This window comes from Dromaius novaehollandiae, chromosome 13 (genome assembly GCF_036370855.1).
Source record: "Dromaius novaehollandiae isolate bDroNov1 chromosome 13, bDroNov1.hap1, whole genome shotgun sequence".
Classification (NCBI taxonomy): domain Eukaryota; kingdom Metazoa; phylum Chordata; class Aves; order Casuariiformes; family Dromaiidae; genus Dromaius; species Dromaius novaehollandiae.
The window spans coordinates 5,114,533-5,134,338 of NC_088110.1; the positions used below are offsets into that span (position 1 = coordinate 5,114,533).

A 19,806-nucleotide genomic window follows, 5' to 3' on the forward strand; every position below is an offset into this window, starting at 1 on the left:
TTCTTTCTGTTCTCAGCTGCAATATGATGAGAGTAGTCAACTTCTCACATGGTGTTTTGTCTTTTAAAGTTGGGGGGAAAAGTTCAGTTCTAAAAATAGAAGATTACGGTGAGATTCTTATCCTGTGTAAACTGACTTTGCCTCTTGTTACTGAAAGAGACAATGGAATGGTAAAGTAAAATTTGGTGAAAACTGAAAAGCTGTATGCAGTTCAGAACACCTACCAGGAGTTGTCATTATTTAAAAAGGCAAAGGGAATTTATTTTAAAATAATATGACTTAGAATCAGTGACTCAGCTGTAATTTATAGTGTTTCCTCAGACATGGCAAAACTGGCAGGCACCAGCTAAAGAAAAATTGTTTTCATTTTACAAGTTAAAAGAAAAAGTTGCACATCAAAGACAACTTCTGAGTTTTAGTTACAATGCCGTAACTCCAAAATGCTCTTCCTAATTAACCCGAATGATAACCCTGACAACTACCAAGTTCTTACGGCATTGCCTTGAAATTAAGCTTGACTGTTTACAGCTCATTGTAGGATTAGGGCCTTAGCTACAGACAAAGTAAAATTGTCTAAAGTGTATAAATTACTTCAAAAATAAATTTCCTTTCCAAAATGCCTTATAAATTTATCAGTCTTTCATTATAAGTCAGTGGGATTTAGTCTGCAATATTACTATTGAAAATGGAACTTGAATTCTCAAATTGTTTAGGTTTGTTGAAATCTTTTTACAAACAGCTTTACCTTACAAATATATATATTCACATGGACAGGCCACAGTGTATGTGCACGCATAAGTTTTCATGATGCAGCTCCAACAGACTGCTTCTGTCTCACCAAGGCCAGCTACGGAAACACCACATCACTTTCATAATGGCAAATCTCCCCTTTGACAGATGAGGTATTTATTGCTGGAAGAAATGGGTATGGTTTACACTTCCTTGGACTAGCTGTATTGGCAAGTCTGTAATAGAGTTCTGTTAGCAAAGACACCCAAGTCAACCAGGCAGTAAATATCTGCAGGACGTAGTCTGGCAAATACCTTTGACAGCAAAGCTGAATAACCCCCCTGCCTCTGGTTGCTTCTTCCCTTTTCTTTCTCTTCCTCCCTCATCCCTCCAAAACAACTGGTTGTATGGTTAGGAGTGCGATGTGTGATGGCGAGGTTGTTTTTAACCTGTATCAATTCTGTAATCTGTTTTACCACAAAATCCCAGGAACAATTGTACTGCCACAACAGAGCTAGTGACATAGATGTGGGGAATGAAGGGTTGGGGATTGAGGAGCACTGACACCAGAAAAGGTGTTCATCAAACTACAGCAACTATCACTGTCTGAGCACAAAGATGTGTCTGCTATTTTCTAGGAAGGCAGTTAAAGGATAATTCTTGGAAAGCAGTTAAAGAAGCAGTTAACAATGGCAACAAAACTTGTCTTTAAATAAAACACTATTAAACCATGGGGATTCCATTTAAATAGTCTGAGTAGAACTCAGCGACTTGCTTGCAAATACATACTTTTGGCTTCTTGTTTGCAAATTCATATTTATTAAATGTGCAAAACTGGGCTTGTTTAGACAGAGCTTGTGTAGTACAGACAGTTCTTATTAAAATTCCAATTTTTTATAAAGGTCAAATTTCTCTATGATAGGTATCAGAACTCCTAGTGAAATCAGTTAGAATTCTACCTGTGCACACACCACATGATGTTGCCCTTTTCTTCCAAAAAGAACATCCACCTATAATTCAGATGTGTGCTACGAAGGTTATGGGGACTACGGAGTCATCCACTTAAAAAGGTTCACACATAGTCGAGATCACATTACAATAAACTCATTCTGCTTAGTCTTCAAGGGGGTCTCTCTTCCTCCCTCCCACCCCAGATGCTGTGCAGTTGCATACTGGTTTTGTATGAACAAACTTGTTGTTACTGACTCCTACAGTTTATTGGAAAATTAAAAATTAAAATATGCAGACTATTTTATAACCACACATAAATTTACAAACTTCTAAGATCCAGTATGCTTGCCCGTTCCCAAACCAGATTACACAATACAAACATTTATAGGAAAAAATTCATAGATTTTTAAAGGCTCTATAATACTCAGAAAAGAACTGTTAAGCAGCTGCTCATTCTCCACTTTTATGAATGCTGGACTAAGTTATTACTCTGTATAATATAGTACTTGTATTGGCATAAGGTAGGAGGTAATCCCTAATTCCCAGTCTGTTTATAGGTCGCATTTGCCTCCCCAGTGATAATGCCAGAGCCTGGAAAATTTTCTGAAGGGCAGCAGGACTCTGGAGTGAATACCTTTCACATACTAAACAATCTATATGCAGTCAAAGAGATTCCAAAGAATATGCTTTTGTTTTAGGAAACAGAGAAGCATTTTTGTTTTATTCCTCCCTCCCAAATCTTTCCCTTTAGAAATGACTCTTGGCAATCCTTTCTGTTTGGGTTTTTCTATTCTATAGACAACAGTATGGAGCCAGGAGTCAAATGAAAACTAAAATGCATAAATCCTTTTAAAGGAACTTCTATCTTACCAAGGCTTATTTAGATGTGGTAGGAACACAGACACTGCAGCCAACCATAGATTTTTTTGCCAAACTGCCTTAGAGGTTAGAGTGAAGAATGTCAAAAAGTTTATATGCTTTCCCAGATATGTTAAATGCTCCACAGATAGCAATGTCTAATTTGTCTGCCACCTTTCCCAGCAGCTCTAAGAGGGACTTGGATTCATTAGGAAGACATGCTGGAGAAGTTGTCATCACCTCCTTTAGTCTGGGAAATAATAGATCCTCAGGAGGAGGATTGAAGAGGATTGAAAAGAGGTTAGTGTAAATTCTGGGGTAAGTTTTCTTTCAGTTCTTTCCCCTGAACCTTTGCCTTCTCTCTACATTTTTCCATCCCTCATGCTCTTTGGGACCAGTCCAGTGTGGAGGATCTCTCTGCAAACCTTGGCTTCACTCACAGCCAAGTAAATCAAAGGATCAACTCTTTTTCCTGTCTAGAGCAATCAGAACTTCAAGCTTATTGTTCAGAAATCATATCGGCCATAAATTTAATATTTCTTTTTGGAAAGGAGAACTGGTATCACAAGTCATCTTCAGAACCGAACTTCGGTCTTCCTTGCTTTGAAGTGAGAGGGAACAGAGAAGGAGCATTACTGAACTTCAGGACATGGTCAGATGTTGCAGCTGATCTGTATTAAGAGGTGAACTCCTTCACATGGCCCAGAGTTGCCAGGTGCCCTCAGATGGGCCAGTGTGACTATACATGGAACCACTCCCTAACCTGGTTCTGTCAAAATAATCTGATTTCTGTGGCAAGTGATCAGACAACCATAGGAAAGCAATGAAAGAAAAGTATTTCTTTTTGTTGGCTTCTGTTACTCTAGAGACTGGACAAGGTTTTCACTGACAGTTGGTTACCATGGCTATTAATACCCCGAAACAAAATGAATGAATACCATGATTTAGCTAAAGAAGAAAGGAGTAAAATTTCACTAGGAGCCCCTAAGAATAGGGGATAGGCAACTATATGGCAGATTCTTTAAAGAGAGAAACTGATGACCATTTGGAAAAAGTCTTTATATTTTAATGATCTGTAAAGTTTAGCCTCTGGCAGATATATTTTAAAATAATCTTTTACAATTAAAAACAGTTAACCCAGAAACTGCTGCAAGATTAAAAATATTTGATCTTTGTCCATGTTTTGAGTTGCCATAACTTTAGTTTGTTGCAGACTAACCCCCTCCAAAAATAGTAAATCTGGTTATCTTATGTGTATACAGAATAGGCAAAGCATCCGAGTTATATAGTCAAGAAACAACTCTGACTGCCTTACTGCCAAGAAAGACAACTCACTCTGTACAAGAACGTTATTTGTTAGCCGTGCAAGTATCTACTTAGCTTCCATTTCAGCTCATTTGTAGTTGCCAATATCTACGCTTTAAATACTTAACAGCTGCCGCTTCTGTACTGAAAAAATATCTATTTTCATCTCGTTTAAGAGTAAGATACTGTCCAAAGCATCTGGTAATGTGAATTGTGGTGCCTTGGATAGCCCAGGAACTGTTCATTCTGCGCACGGCCTGGTCCAAAGTCATCCAAGATGAGAATAAGAGTGCAGTTTCATGACCATTTCTTCTGGTGGCAGCGGCCCTTGATTATCAAAAAAATCCCCCCAACAAAAACACCATATTTTGCTGTGTTAATTTTAACCTGCATCAGTTCCTCAGTTTAGTTAGCCAAATAGTTGTACACATAGTTGCACATGAAGAACTGAGAAGGCAATAAAGGGTCAGGAAGAGATGTCAAGGTTACCTGTCTAGAACTGACTCCATAAGACACACTTGTAAAACAATGGCTGCATTGTATCTGAAACATAAGCAGAGGACTTGAGCCTACAGAGATACTAATCCGAACCTTTTCCACAGAACTAAATTCTCTAAATAATCATTGCAAATCTGCTGTGGATTCAATAATCATTTCAACATATTCTTCCTTTTCAGGATGCAATGGGTGGAGGACAAAAAAGAAAAACAAGGTGTTTATTTTGGATTCTACACTTAACTGAATTGTTTATCAGCTCCCATGATCCCTACTGTGGACTAGCAAGAGGCAATAAAATGTCTAACATTTAAACGATAGTATTTCCTAAAATCACAATCTACCCTCAGAAATGGAGATTTCCATCATAAACTCGGATTGCTGTTTTATGTATCAAAATGGATGGGTACTCTGTCAGCAATATAGCTATTTTACAGTCAAATAATGCAGATACCTTCCCAAGAATTTTTCCCACTATGACTGAGAGTGTATGTACACTATAGGCATTTTTAGAGGTTCAGCTCATGCAGGTATAGCCAGCATGGCTTTAAAGCAGCTATGTTAGCTATTGCTAGCAGAACTGTTGCAGCACAGATTTCTTTGCAGGGCTGCATGACATCCTATAAAGCTGAATAAATACTTGAGCAGTTTAGTCAGCTCTGAGATCTGTTTTGGCCTGGTTGTTCTGCCAGTAGCCAGTCATTTTAACTGGTATTTTAACAATACAACTTCAATTACACGGAAACAACATTTGTCCTAGCTGCTGTCAGAAATCACAGAACTTGCAGAGCAAACTGTTTCCCAATGAACAGTGGTCTTTATTCTAGAGAGCTCTGTTTCCAGGATTCTCAACATTTGTAGAGATAATTTGATGCAGAATTACAACTCTGATTTTACTAATATGAATCCTGCACATAAATAAGATCTACAAATGCAAAGGTTAGGTGTGAAGAGATATTTTTGTAGGCTTGAAGCTAGTGAGGCTGTGGCTGTATTGACCTTTCCTAGGTGATGAATGTTGGCTTCAGCAGTCCATGTTTCCCCTCCTTAGGCACCCTCCACTCCCACATACCCATTCTTGCCTAGGTGCCATGCTTGCTGTTGTGCCACCACTGTTACTTGTGTAGCCCAGAGTGAATCAGATCAGGGAAAGGATTCTTCTGAAAAATAAGAACAACCACAATCAAGTAGCTGCACTGGCACAGTGGAGGAGGTAATAAGCAATGGAGATTGCACTGAGAAGCAGGAGGCAAGGACAGCATAAGCCAAAATGATTTGAACCACAGCCTATTAGTGAGCCTTGACAACATACTATGTGTCTATGCTACCAAAGGAACTGGAACTGTAAAGAGATAAAATTACTGGTGAGTTTCAGGAAGTTAATGAAAGTGCTCAGAATAGATGTCAATAGATGCTATACCTCCATCCTTTTCTTTTTAAGAAAGAAATTGTTGTCACGTTTATTTGAATTAAATGCTACAGTGGTTTAGTTGGCAGCTTTGAGAATCTCCGAGATGTGTGTGTTACTTGTTTCATGAATAATTAGTCCCAAGTCTATACTGGCAGCACAGGCAATGTCATTTCTAGTTCACCTATGAGAATCAAGAACAAGGTATCTTCCTTAGTTGGTGGTCATTCAGTACCCCTTTTTGGCATCCTTTGGTTCATCTCCATCTCAGCAGAAGTATAATATGTTTCACGAACAATCCCATGCAGTCCCCATGAAGTACTGAATACCAGTTCCTTCCTTTTAAGTACACAATTTTAAAATTTCAAGCAGAAAAAGGCTTGAGGCAAAATTCCAAGCCTAAATAGCTTCTAAGTTTGTGAGAACTTAGATCCAAAATACGTTACTTTAATCCATCTAATTTATCCAGCATTTCATACTTTATATGTAATTCACTCTAAAGCTTTACAATCAGCTAGCACAAACTTGAAACAATGCTTATCTCCATTTTGAATAATCTGTTGTTAGGAATCAAATATAAGAAACTGTGTCACTGTTTCCCACATGTGAAGTGGGTGATCCTAACTGGAAGACTATCGTACATTGAGGAGTTAGTGATCCACATAACAGCCAACTTGAGTAGGTGCAGGCCTGTGCTGTGCTGTGCTGCATGTGCAGCTCGGTCTTCAAGCCTGTGCTGTGCTGCACCTATCCCTTGGCTGCAGGATAAACTTAACCAGATAACTATAATGGAGGAGCCTGTAGACAGTTCCCACTTGGTACTGGTGATTTTACCACCCGCCTGTCCTTATCTTTGTCTTGAAGTTCTCATATGAACAACCTTTTGTTTGACAGTAGAAAGGATAAATAGAATTGTTTTCTTTTAAGAAAATCCTTTAAGAGCTCTAAAGACCAAAATGCTGGCGAACCTCTCCACAGACAGGATGTGCAGTGATCATCAGTATAAGCACTCAGAGAGATGGTAAATAATCTTACCTCGCGACATAGGCTTCATGTAACCCCATTTCCAGATCCCTGACTATTTTAACTTCTCACCAGTTCACCCAACAACACATTCTTTAAGCTGCTATACATAAAATTTTTCTTTCTCCCATGTCATGATTATGACCTGAATCCACTCTTTGAATCTCTCCTCCTCCTTTGCCACATCCATCTTGTTGTTTCACAGGGAGCACAAAAAGCCTATTAGATGCACTCCAGCTTCCCCTCTCCTCTTGTGAAAAATGGGTCAGTCAGCTTTGTGCTCCTCCCCACCTTCCCACCCTTTGTGTATTGTATATCCTGTTGCCCTAGCTTTCACATTTGTTCTCTTAGACAATAAATTCTTCAAAGCAGTTGCTCCATATACCCTTAACACTTTACTTATTTTGGGTGTTGCTATAATATAGATAATAAAACTGTATTTCACGCAGACCTGAACTTCATCTCACAACAAAAACAAACCCTGTGCGTAATTGCTAATGTTTTTAAGCCATAAAAATAATGCTAGAGTCTATTTTTAGACACTGGTATTAAGTTTCACTCACTCTTGATAATCTATATTTTCCTTCTGTGGACTTTTGTTTTGTTTATAGTTTAGAAACTGTGTGTTAGATCTCATATGATGACCTTTAAAATAAACCAAGCTTAACATCTTGATATCCACAATGGCGTGGGAGTCTAAAGATGTGGTTGAAGATACTTGTTTCTCGTTAGGAGGAAACTAATGACAGATCATGCCACTTCCTCACTCATCAAGGAAGATCCTCTTGGTGCTAGTTTTATGTAAAACTGCAAGGGTTCATGATGTACTGTGAGTGTGTTTATAATATATACACAAGTTGTTGACATTGCTCAGTACTGTATATTGTTCATTAATGGTCTAATCTATACAAATTAACAGAATAAATTGATAGCTTTTACCTGCTATGCAAGGGTTATGAATTTGACCACAAAATACTGAGAAGTCATTAGATAGGATGTATATTAGATAGAAGTATGCTAGACACTTCCCAGTTCCATTTCTAGAATCACAAGGAAGCATATCAGACAACTCCACATCCAGTTAGTTTGTACCTTCTCGTTTCACTAATGACTGTACTAAGTTGCATAAAAAAGTCAAAGAATGAAAATGCTTAAATTCTTTGGGGAGATCACCTACATAATAGACAGCAATAGCATAAGCTCCACAAAAGCCCATATCGCTGACCCTGAGTCCTGAACTGAAGATACTATACTTGAAAGGACTAAAAAATACTCTAATGTTCTTTTCATTTTCTACCACTGATGTTTCTGCTGAGGTTGTCAACAGGATGTTTCATGCTAAGAACTGGACTGTAACCAGCAGTTCATTCCGCTTTAGTTAAAACATCCGTAACTCTGCAATGTATTATCATGACTGCAGGTGTTAGAGCAAAAGGCTCCCTATCCAGTTGTGGTTTTCCATTTTCATAATTCATCTGAGGTATTCTTGATACATTGCTGTTATAGCCAATCTTTACATATCAGGCAAGGCACTTCAGATCTTGACTAAAATTTTATGGCAGATTTTGCTGGGACCAACAGGGGCAGTGGCCATTCTCAGCTCTGTCCTTCTGCTAGATGCCTCTGTTTAAGGGAGATGTGCTTGCTCTTGAGCACCCCAGTTACAGCATGATACAGTAATATAACAAAAAACAGCACTGACACCACTGGAATGCTACAGACTGTACACTACAGAAGTTGAGGAAGAGATATGTGCTGTTTATTGATCCTATTATGGAAGCAGTCATTACCAAGAAAAGAAAGGAAAACAACAGACAGCTTTACTTACTCTTTCATTATCCCCTTCTTGAATGGAAGTCAACATGTGCACAATACTGTTCTGGTAACTCAGGCATGAGAGTTCAATACAACATACATTACCTAGGGATGCAAGAAAGTCTTGTAATGGAAGTCTGGGGAATAACAAGAAGACTGTTAATTTATGTTCAGATATAAGGATTGTTCAGCTTGAGATGTCTGCTCTGAATACTGACGTAGAAAAAAAGGATGGTATTTACAAAAGCTAACTTTAGCTTCATGAGGCTGCTTCTCTAAGGATCCCTCAAGAAAACTACTCAGAGCAGAAACTATTCTGAAATACCATTCAAAGACCCTCTTTTCTCACCCCCACACTGACCTGAGGGAAAAGTAGCCTCAATAAGCTAAGATTAGCCTTTTTCAATATCCCAAAGTCTGTTAAAAAGGTACAGAAGATTCCTTCTCTAAATGGTGAGCTAGATTCAATCAAAATCAGTTAAGTCACAGTTGTAAAAAAGCAAATTAAATTTCTTAATGTAAGATGGAATACAGTTAGCAACTATCTGTGAATCTGTTTGGAAGAGGATCTCAGAACTGTGAAAAATGGAGTATGACTGCATGCTAAACTGAGGGATATCCCTTCTGTTTTCTTAAAGGTACTTTTATCATGGGCTCGCCTGGTAAAACATATCACAGAGAGGAGAGTAAGAGTAGACCACATACGTGTTACAGAAAAAAATTGCAACTAGTAGCAATAAACTGCAGGCCTAGGTGCAAGTTCTGGCCTTGGAACAGAAGCATTTTCCACTGGCCCCAGGTATCTAGTTTGCAAGAATATAATTAGAGGATTAGAATGTCCTAAAACAAGAAAGCTACTGTGTTACCTCTCTCATTTCGCCAGAGGGGAAGATTTTGTGGTTTGAGGATCAGGTTTGGCTCCCATAAAACCTGTGAAATATATTAAGGAGAGCGTTCACTTTTTATTCATACATTCATACAGAAACATCATTATTGTCGGTCTTGTTGGGCCAAATTGGATGTCAGCATGTGGGGTTTTAAAGCACAGGGGAAGTGAGAAGAGTGTGAATTGTGTGGGCGAAAACGTTCTCTCCGACCAGGTGATCTGCTGAATTTACAGGCTGGGCTGAGAGGGAAATGGTAAGCCTAATGGTAGTCTAGCAGTGACAGGTCAAGATGCAAGATGTTTTTTAACAGGATGAGGTTAGCTCTTCCTTTCATGGAAATACATGAACCCTTTCTGGAAAGCCTCCTTTTCATCTATATTACCTTTGAAAAAAATGAACAAGGTGGGGTGGAGTATATCTGTTTGTCTTCAGCGTATCTATCTCTGCAAGAAGAAATGAAATGGAAACTCTGTCCATCAAACTTTGAGCTGCCTTTGCTTGTGTTGTACACTGGCATAGGGCATCATTTTAAATAAGCGGTGTTTTATACAGCATGTCTCTAACAAAGAATGGAGAATCCTTGTACTATCCTCACAACAGTTTAAATACTGAATATGAACATTAGGAAAAAGGCTTACCATGACTTTGAAGTCAGAATCTACGGGTAAATGCTGACCAGTACTACTGTGTGATAAGAAGTCAGTGATTAGTTCTCACTTTTCTTGCTCTACTCAACCCTTTACGCCAGTCTCTCTGCCATTATAGGATATGCACACATCTCGGGTCACACTGCATAGTCTTCAGACGTAAATCTTCACCTGTACTGTTAGCAAACTACGACTGATTTTACAATTTACATTGTAGCATTTCACCTGATGAGAAAATAAATGATTAAATCTCTATTAACTTAGTATGCATAATACACTATTTACACAGTCTACGGGCTATAATCTCTGCAAGTACTACAACTGTTTTCCATGCTCAGGCAAGTGCAAAATAAGAAAGCTTTTATTAGTAGCAATAAGAGAATGTCACAGAGCAGTAAGACAGTAAACTAGAATTACCATGCCATTGATCTGGCAGGTAGGCATCACGGTCTAACTGTACAGTGATTTACTTGCTTAATCCTGTGGTCTCAATATTTCAGCTCTCCGAAATCCTATTGTTTTGATGGTCCAATGGAACATTCCATCTGCCATTCCCTCTCACCCCAAAATCAGAACACTTAATGCTCAACTAATTTTCAAAAAAACCCCAAAAACCAAAAAAACAAATTGTATGTCATACAGGGGAAATAAATGTGTGCTTTTGCTGAAGTGAAACTGTCCCACATTGTTTTTAACACTCTCGAGATCTCATGGGTTTTGTGGTTCATATAGGTACCTCTACCCAGACATGTTTATACTTGTGTTCTCTCTGGTGTCCAGAATTTGGCTCTATTTCAGCACAGTGAGAAGAAAACAACAATGGTTTCAACTTTTTGTTTGTTGCCTGGAACTTATACGAATAAGTATTTAGAGGAGATACACAGATGGCCAAGAAATTTGCTTTAAATCCTGTAATGATTCAGAGAGCTAGTGAAACAGTAAAGTATTAAACGGCATTCATGTCTTTGCTACATGAGAAACTTTAAGAAAATTGCAGTGGTTAATTTCCTAAGTATATAAGCATGCACTGAATCAAACCACGAAGTCACTGAGAAGCTTCCCAATGAAGTTTGATCAGATACTACTTTTTTTTCTAACTCAAAGGGAGAATGTTTTCCAACACTTAAAAAAAAAAGGTAATAAGGTATTGGCTTTTATTTCAGTACTTTCATAACTCTGTCTTTTCTTATGCCCCAATGTGGGAAACCATTTTATCAGTTTCCCTTTAAGAAGTTTAACATACTGACCAAATGCTAACAATCCTTGCTGACACCTGTACAAAGAATACATGGTGGCAAGTATCCAGGCACGCACAGGCAGCATCCTAACATTGCATAGGTAATTTTACACGTCGACAAAATGCCTCTGAAGAAAGGTAAAATGTTTATATGGTTCTAAAATAGGACTTAAAAGTACAGATTGAAGATCTGTACTCAAATCCAGTTCTGTCAGCTCTACCCATCAAAATACCAATCAAATACCCATGCTCACAATTATAGAAGGATTATAACCTTTTTAGTTACAATGACCAAGCAAGCAAGAATTTTTAAAAGCAGTTAAACAAAAAGCTAATTTTTCAAATCAAACACAATATCAAGCTGAACTATTAAAAATGCATGGAGACTAACAAGGAAAATTAAGTCAAAATGAGTAAAATGTCAAATTTGCACTACAGTGCTCTGTAAATTGTCACAAGAGGATATTTGTCAGACAAGAACATTCTAAAAAAGGAAAACGGAGACTCTCCCACCATGCCAGGGCAAGAGAGGTGTATTTATTTATTTATCTAATAGATGTTTAACATGGCAGACTCACATTAACTCCTACGACACAGACATTTTCATTCTGGAGCTAAGTGAACACCACAAAAGCCCTATATTTTTTCAGCCTCCTCTCATAAGAACCGTGAGGTTAATATTCGTTTGAGTAAGGATGACTGGACTAGGCTCCCTCTGGAGCTCATCAATTCTTCTCCTTAACTGACCTAGGCAACTGCTGTATAACAATACACAAGGCGCTCCCTCCTCACCAAAGGCTTTGCATGCTGATTTTAATGTTTTTCGTCAGCTTTGTCATCAGAGACTCTGAATAAAGGCCTCAAACATGAGCCTTCTGCACTGTGGTACAGATGGAAACTTAAGCCTTACAGGCCATCTCATCAACGTAGCTTCTGTTTCTGAGTCCCAATATAAGCAGACCCCAGTTTAATAAGGCAACGGCTCTCTCAAGTATGTTGAGCTTGTAGGTTTGATTAAAGAAGTGGCAATAAAATGCTTTTGTGAATGAAGGCTTCTTTTAAGCTAGCACCTGTTGGGGGCCTCTTGCGATCTTGCTAGTTAAAGTCTTTGAAAAGTATGCCCTTCTGCAGGTCATAACGGGTAAGTAAAAACCCAACCAAAACAAAAAACATCCTCCCTCCACCCCCAGCAACCCAAGGCATGCTTACTCTTTGAATCGGAGAGCAGCTGAGCTGACATGTGGTTCACTTGCCAGCTTTCTAAAATTGCAATACTAGGGAACTCTTACGATTTTGATATTCAAACTCTGTATTTGTACCGCCAACATTTAACCTCGCATTCCAGGGTGGGGTTGGGCTCGGAGCCTGGGACATTCCAAAAAGCATTCCAACCAGCAAGGCCCCAGAGGTAGTCCCCACAGTGAGTGCATCCCTGCTAAAAGGCTAGTAAAAATATCTTTGCATTCCCATTCACATTTCTAATAAGCAGAGTATATGAAGGCTGCATGGAGGAGGAGTTATAGTGGTCCCTATAAACAGAGATCACATTTTGGCAAGTATTGTTATGAACGGTTTCTGTGGCATCAATATGAAGAGTCAAACACAACTGCTTTGTTGTTTGTTCATTTTAGCCTTGTGACAGAAAAGAACAGTTGCTCCACTGAATTCCATAGGATTAATACCGAAACACTTTCACCAAACAAATACTTAAAATAGAGCATGGCTTTGCTTAGTGTTGACCAAGTATCATATTCACACCACATTAAAATAAATTTAAAGAAAGATTTTTGAAGAGTGAGGCTAAATTTCCGCCAAACCAACTGTGGTCTCACTTGCCACCCTATGCAAGAATGCAGAAGTGCAATGGCTGTACTGTTAAATACAGTAGAAGTCAGCATATTTGTATGCAAAAAAATCTGCCACCTTCTGTTTGTGAAAGGTACAGCAGAAAGCAGAAGCAGAGGAAAAACTGTCACACAGAGGAGTAACCAGTATAGTTTGCTGGTTTTAAACCAATGTGCATAAAACAATTTCTAGAAAGAAAGTACTGTGTTCATCAAATAATTGCTTTAGAACAAGTGGTGGTGAGGGAACATACATAGTATATACAAATTCTCCTAACTGTCGAGCTAGTTAGGATGAGTTGAATGGCGGAAGTGGTATAAGTCACATATGAGTTGTAATAGGGTTAAGAGCAACAAAGGCAAGTTACAGAAAATGCCACAAAGCCAAAACATTCACACATTCACACAGAAACACAATTGTGACTTTTCCTTAGTTCTTTTAGACACCAGTCAAGGGTGTCAAACATATGCTATGCTTTCTGGCCATTTACCAGAATTTACAACACTTCTATATTTAGCAGCAACTGCTCATTCCAACAGAGTGACTCTTCACTCTCATTTACAGATGCTTCAACTATTTTGGACTAGCTATACCCATCCATAATTACAGCATGGACAACCTCATTAAGGTATACAACTACTATAATAAGTTAAGAGGAATAAATGTAAGCATTGGTGACCAGGTAATAATTTAAATAATGATTTGAAAACATGCACTTATTAGAAAAAAGAAACAATCCCCCAAAACTTCAAGCACAGATTTGATTTAACATAAATACAGTACATGTACTTTTCAGTCATGCATTAATATAGTACTGTTTCAGCTCATAGAGGAATATATATTCAGTATGATCCAACACTCTCCATCAACCAAACTGAGGCACACACGTTCTATTACAGAAGATGATTAATAAAACATCTGTATGCTACAGTATTCACACAACCTATATTTAGGCATCTATGTTCAACTGTAGTTCCAAGTGAATTTTTTAACAGTAGTGCTACAGAAGTCTGCTCATCTTTTCAATGTAAAACCAAACCTTACACATTCTGAACTGCCACTGGAGGCACATATCTCTGTCTATAAACTGTACAGGGGACAAAGATGCTCTGAACTGCATTTTAAGTTAAATGTTGAAAAGAGATAGCACGAAAAGTCTACACTGAACTTTTTTGCAAATCCTAAGCTTCATTAAGGAGGCAAGAAGGATGCATACTCATGTCACACCGGTCAACGTGTGAGGAGGAAAAAAGGAAGGAATAAATACAGTTATGTAGGCCTTGGCTGCTAAACTGAATGATTCTATACTTTTTCTGAAAGAGGTCCATTTCTGCAGTAGCAAAACTTCTCCTGAGTGGTTTTTCTTCGAGCTTATCTATGAGCCAAGGCAGAAATTCCACTCTCCCCATGGTTAGCTTATCTAGAATTTGGCCCCAATATTCCACCAAGCCCTAGTAATTATTGCCATACAAGCGTGCACTGTATTTGGGCATCAACAATTTGTCCAAAGATTCAATTTTTAGATAAGACTTCCAGACAAAACCAGGTCACTTGAAATTTAAAACTAACCTTCACAAGAACAAAAGGAATTTTTAAGGGTAATTTATGAAGCAGCACATACTATAAAGATCAGGAAACACCGAAAAATATCAAAAACAATGACTATTCTAGGACTGCTCCTTTCTTTGAAAGGGTGTTCTTTGGATTTCCATCTCCATAACTACAGTAAGAGGAATACCACATGGTAAAAATATTATCAGCTGGCTGTGAATAGGGGATACAGATTTGTGGCTGGCTGAAAGCTACTGGTCAGTACAGCCAAATCACTCTCCAACAACAATCAACATCAATCCATTTCCCATCAGAAGAGTTAAAGGTATGGTATGGTTTAGTAATACAGCACCCAACTTCTTGTCAGGAAACTGATGTTATACCTGGGAAAGCAAAGTGGTAGAAGGTATCCAAAGGATGTACTCAATCAGTGATCTAACTAGTTATCCAAGTTACACCTCTCCCTCAGCTAAGCTCCTCAGTACAGCCCTATTCAGGGATGAATTACTGCTTCATACTGATGCACTGATGATAACTTCCTAAAGCAAATGATCAAGGAGGCAACAAGGGCAGATGCTCTGCTGGACCTCACATCTACAAGCAAGGAAGAACAGGTTGGGGATATGAAGGTCAGGGGTAGCCTTGGCTGCAGCAGCTGTGAGATGATGGAGTTCAGAATCTTGAGAGGAGGGAACACGGCAGAAAGCAGAATCACAAGCCTGGATTTCAGGATAGCAGACTGGCCTGCTCAGGGATCTGCTTGGAAGAATCCCATGCGATATGGTCCTGGAGAGAACAAAGGTCAAGGACAGCTGGTTGATTTTCAAGGATTGCTTCCTCCAAGCTCAATAATGATCCATCCCACTGAGCAGGAATTCAAGCAAAGGCCGCAGGAGCCCTGCATAGATGAACAAGGAGGTCCTGACAAAACTACAATATAAAAAAGAATATAAGAGATGGCAGCAGGGTCAAGTAACCCATGAGGAATATAGAGACCCTGTCCAAGCATGCAGGGAAGGGGGTAGGAAAGGCAAAGCCCACCTGGAGTTGAATCTGGCAAGGGACATGACAGGCAACAAAAAAGGTTTCTGCAGGTGTATAAGCAGCAAAAGAATGAAGAGGGGAAGTAGGACCCCACTGCTGAATGGGGCAGGGGACCTGGTGACAAAGTATATGGAAAAGGCTGAGGTACTCATTGCCTTCTTCACCTCAGTCTTTATTAGTAAGATTTGCCTTCAAGAATCCCAGGCCCCCACGATCAGTGGTAAAGTCCAGGGCAATGAAGACTTACCTGTGGTTGAGGAGAACCAGGTTAGGGAATATTTAAACAAACTGGACATACGCAAGTCCATTGGACCTGATGGGATACACCCACAAGTGCTGAGGGAGCTGGACAGAGTCACTGCAAGGCCATTCTCAATTGCCTGTGAAAGGTTGTGGCAATCAGGAGAGGTTCGTGAGGACTGGAAGAAAGCAAACATCACTTCTATCTTCAAGAAGAGCAAGGAGGAGGATCCAGAGAACTCCAGGCAGGTCAACCTCACCTCAATCCCTGGGAAGGTGATGGAGCAAGTCATCCTGGAAGCCATTTCAGCAAGTTTGCAGAGGACATAAAACTGGGAGGAGTGGTTGATACACCAGATTGTTGCGTTGCCATTCAGAGGGACCTCAACAGACTGGAGAAAGGAGCAAACAGGAATCTTAAGAAGTTTGATGAAGGGAAATGCCAAGTTCTTCACTTGGGGAAGAATAATGCAGTGCACCAATACAGCTGGAAAGCAGCCCTGCAGAAAAGGACCTGGGGGTCCTAGTGGACAAGAAGTTGACCATGAGCCAGCAATGTGCCCTTGTGGCAAAGAAGGCCAGCAGCCTCCTGGGTTGCATAAGGAAGAGCGTTGCCAGCAGGTTGAGGGAGGTGATCCTTCTCTTCTACTTAGTACTGATGAGATCACACCTGGAGTGCTGCATCAAGCTCTGGGCTTCGCAGTACAAGAAAGACATGGATATACTGCAGCGAGTCCAGCAAAGGGCCACAACGGTGATTACGGGATTGGAGCATATGACATCGGAGGAGAGGCTGAGAGCGCTGGGATTGTTTAGCCTTGAGAAGAGAAGGCTCAGGGCACCTTATTAATGTCTATAAATACCTGGTGGAGGAGAGTAAAGAAGATGGAGCCAGACTCTTCTCAGTGACAGGAGGCATTGAGCACAAATTGAAACGATAAATTCTGTTTAAACGTAAGAAAAAACTGTTCTACTGCAAGGGTGATTGAACACTTGAACTGGTTGCCCAGAGAGGTTGTGGAGTCTCCACCCGTGGAGATGTTCAAAACCCAACATGACATGGCCCTGGACAACCTGCTCTAGGTGACCCTGCTTTGAGCAGGTGGGATGGACTAGACAATGTCCAGAGGTCCCTTCCAATCTCAACCTTTCTACAATTCTATGATATTATTAGACCTTGTAATCCATACTCTGCTAACAGGACCTAAAGAATGACTTTTTCTTGATTATTGCATGGCAGCCACAAGTGGCCTTGATAAAAACAACATACCTGGCTACTTCTGAAATTTCTTGTTGATTAACATTACTGTAAACTCTTTTGCTGCTTAGGAGGAAAAATTCTAACAGTACAGTTATATCAGACTTAAGTATTTTTAACTGTATTTACTACAGCCTGCAGAATAAGCAAGAAAGAAAGTTTTTTCTTCTTAGACTACATAGATTTATTATGAATTACTTGGTGATCTAAATAGCTGTCATTTTAAATATGCATACATATCTGTTTAGTTTTAAAAGTTTGAACATCATCTGGTGGGATACTGCTCTTCCTTTACAAAAGAACGGTTTAATGTTAAAACTGTCATTTGAAGTAAAGATTAAAAATTTTAAGTAGGAAGACTATTGATGAACTACATCCAAATGAATTATATTTTTTATGTTCTTTATACAAAATACTTCAGAGATCACGACTTGATATCCCTGTCATTTTATTTTCAGACCAGAGCTAATAATTTGAAGATCCATCAGCCTGTTGAGGTAAACTATGCCATCACTTCAATAAATTGTAAATAATTTAAATCTCTGAATTTTCTCTTAATATATGAAGATTCTCTTTTGGGGATCCAAAACTCAAATTTAAATCAGACAAGCTCAGCTGGATTGCCATGAAACCTGACTGGATTTGTAGCCTCTCTTGGTAGATAGTGTGTATGAAGTTAAAATGGCAAATTAAGAAGAGAACATGTGTCTTTGATTAAGACCACCAATATCACTAACAGCTAAATACTGAGACAAACTAGATCACATTTCAAGAACAAATACATAAGGCCACACTTGGATGCCTACTATTGCAAGTGATACAGATGCAGACATTTACTAGAACTCCCAAGTTCAAAAGAACAAAACTTAACTCAAAATGCCTTCATTCAAAATATTTGGGACTGCCAGGCGTGGCTCCAATTTATTATTAGAAAGAGATAAGTGTAATACCTAAGACCAAGGAAGGATGGTTAATTCTGTTGTCATATTTTTGGAAGATAACGTAGTAAATATTATGAAAGAAGAAATTTTATTTTCATGTTTACTATTATATTTTCCAACTCCTTCTCTCTTCAAAACTCTTTTTTGTCGATACATGACTGGTGTAAATAAAAGTTGCAAGTCATACATGAAACTCATTTGACAAAACCATGTCTACTTAGCTGCTAATACTTTCTCATGTGAATTTTTATGATGAAGTTAAATACATAATTCCAAAGTGACTCCAGCTGCTTATGGATGATGTATTCAGGCATCTGTTATCAGGATACCATAGACTTCTTAAAATAAATAAATAAGTAATAAAACCAATGATGAAATTGCTTTGAAAATACTTGATATTAAAAAAACTTTATTATTTGGGATAATCTTCTCAATGTTCTTTAAAATCAAGTCACTAATTTATCCTGTCCGAAAGGCACCATGGGGATAGTGAGCGGTGAATAGTAAACATTTCTCATTGGCAGTTCGCACAACTGGGGAATTTATCTGTCTCTGAGAGAATCCAAATGAAATATGAACAGCAAGATATACAAATAAGAGCTAATTTGTAGCTGCACAGTTGTGAAACCTCTAACTTTCATGCTATCGTGGCGTCTCAAGCCCATTCACATCAGAAGCTCCTTCAATAAAATTAGTCTTTTTATGGGAAGGTTCGGCAAGATCATCTCCAGGAGTGCTTGAATAACAGAGACCGTGGTCTTCCCTCTTGCGTTTGTTAATCAGTTGGTTTTCTCCCTCACACAACTTCCCCTCTGGGACACCCAGTGTTCTCAGACAGACAATAGCTGCAGCCTGTTCTGCTAGTTTCTTTGACTTGTCCCTGAAGAGCAAGCAGACAGAGCACAGGTAAAAGCAGAAACTGAAGTCTCTACACAGCCAACAAAATACAATCAATTTCCTGTCTCTGATGCAACATCATGAAATGATTAGCATTTGTAGCCAGATGACGGCAGAAGAACAAAAGAGGTCAATTCCATAGTTGATTTGAATCTTGCCAAGTGTCAATGTTGATATGTCACTGCTGACAGAAAAAGGGTTTCTGGCAATATCAGGTCAAGTCTTGTGTTTCAGTCTTCATTTCAAAGGTATGAAGTCAGTATGTGTTTGGGCCAAGTGGTTGCAATCCTCAGGTAAGTTAACATTTACAAATATGATTACTAAACAAAGCTAACTAAGCTTTGAAGGACCATTTTCTGGAAGGACACTCAGGCCCAAATATCTCTGGTAGGAGTACAAATTCACTGAAGCTGACAGAAGCAGGAATAGTTCCACAATAATTAAAACTTCGTCAATTCTGAGAAGGACTGCAGATTACAAATTTGTGAAATTCAATGTTTGAAAATGTTTTCTTCTCAAAATTTCTTATCAGCTGACCTTGAGATTAACTTCCTAATGTCTCTACATAGGAGTGCTGGAAACACCAGTATTTGTTGCCTTTATTTATGCTCTTTAAAATGTCCAATGCTGAGCTCTAGCTTTGCAATTTAACCAAGTTCAACTTGGGTGCAAATG

The 19,806-nt window shown here is 38.9% G+C and overlaps 1 protein-coding gene across 2 annotated transcripts in view; it reads right to left on the reverse strand.

The window, feature by feature from the left end:
• Positions 1-18,626: 18,626 nt before the first annotated feature.
• DUS2 (dihydrouridine synthase 2) overlaps positions 18,627-19,806 on the reverse strand; it is a 30,169-nt gene continuing 28,989 nt past the window's right edge. For both annotated transcript variants that reach the window (XM_064519502.1, XM_026102118.2), the window contains exon 16: positions 18,627-19,114. In XM_064519502.1, coding sequence (XP_064375572.1) covers positions 18,877-19,114 — 238 coding nt within the window. In that variant the 3' untranslated portion in view covers positions 18,627-18,876. The remainder of the gene's footprint in view (positions 19,115-19,806) is intronic.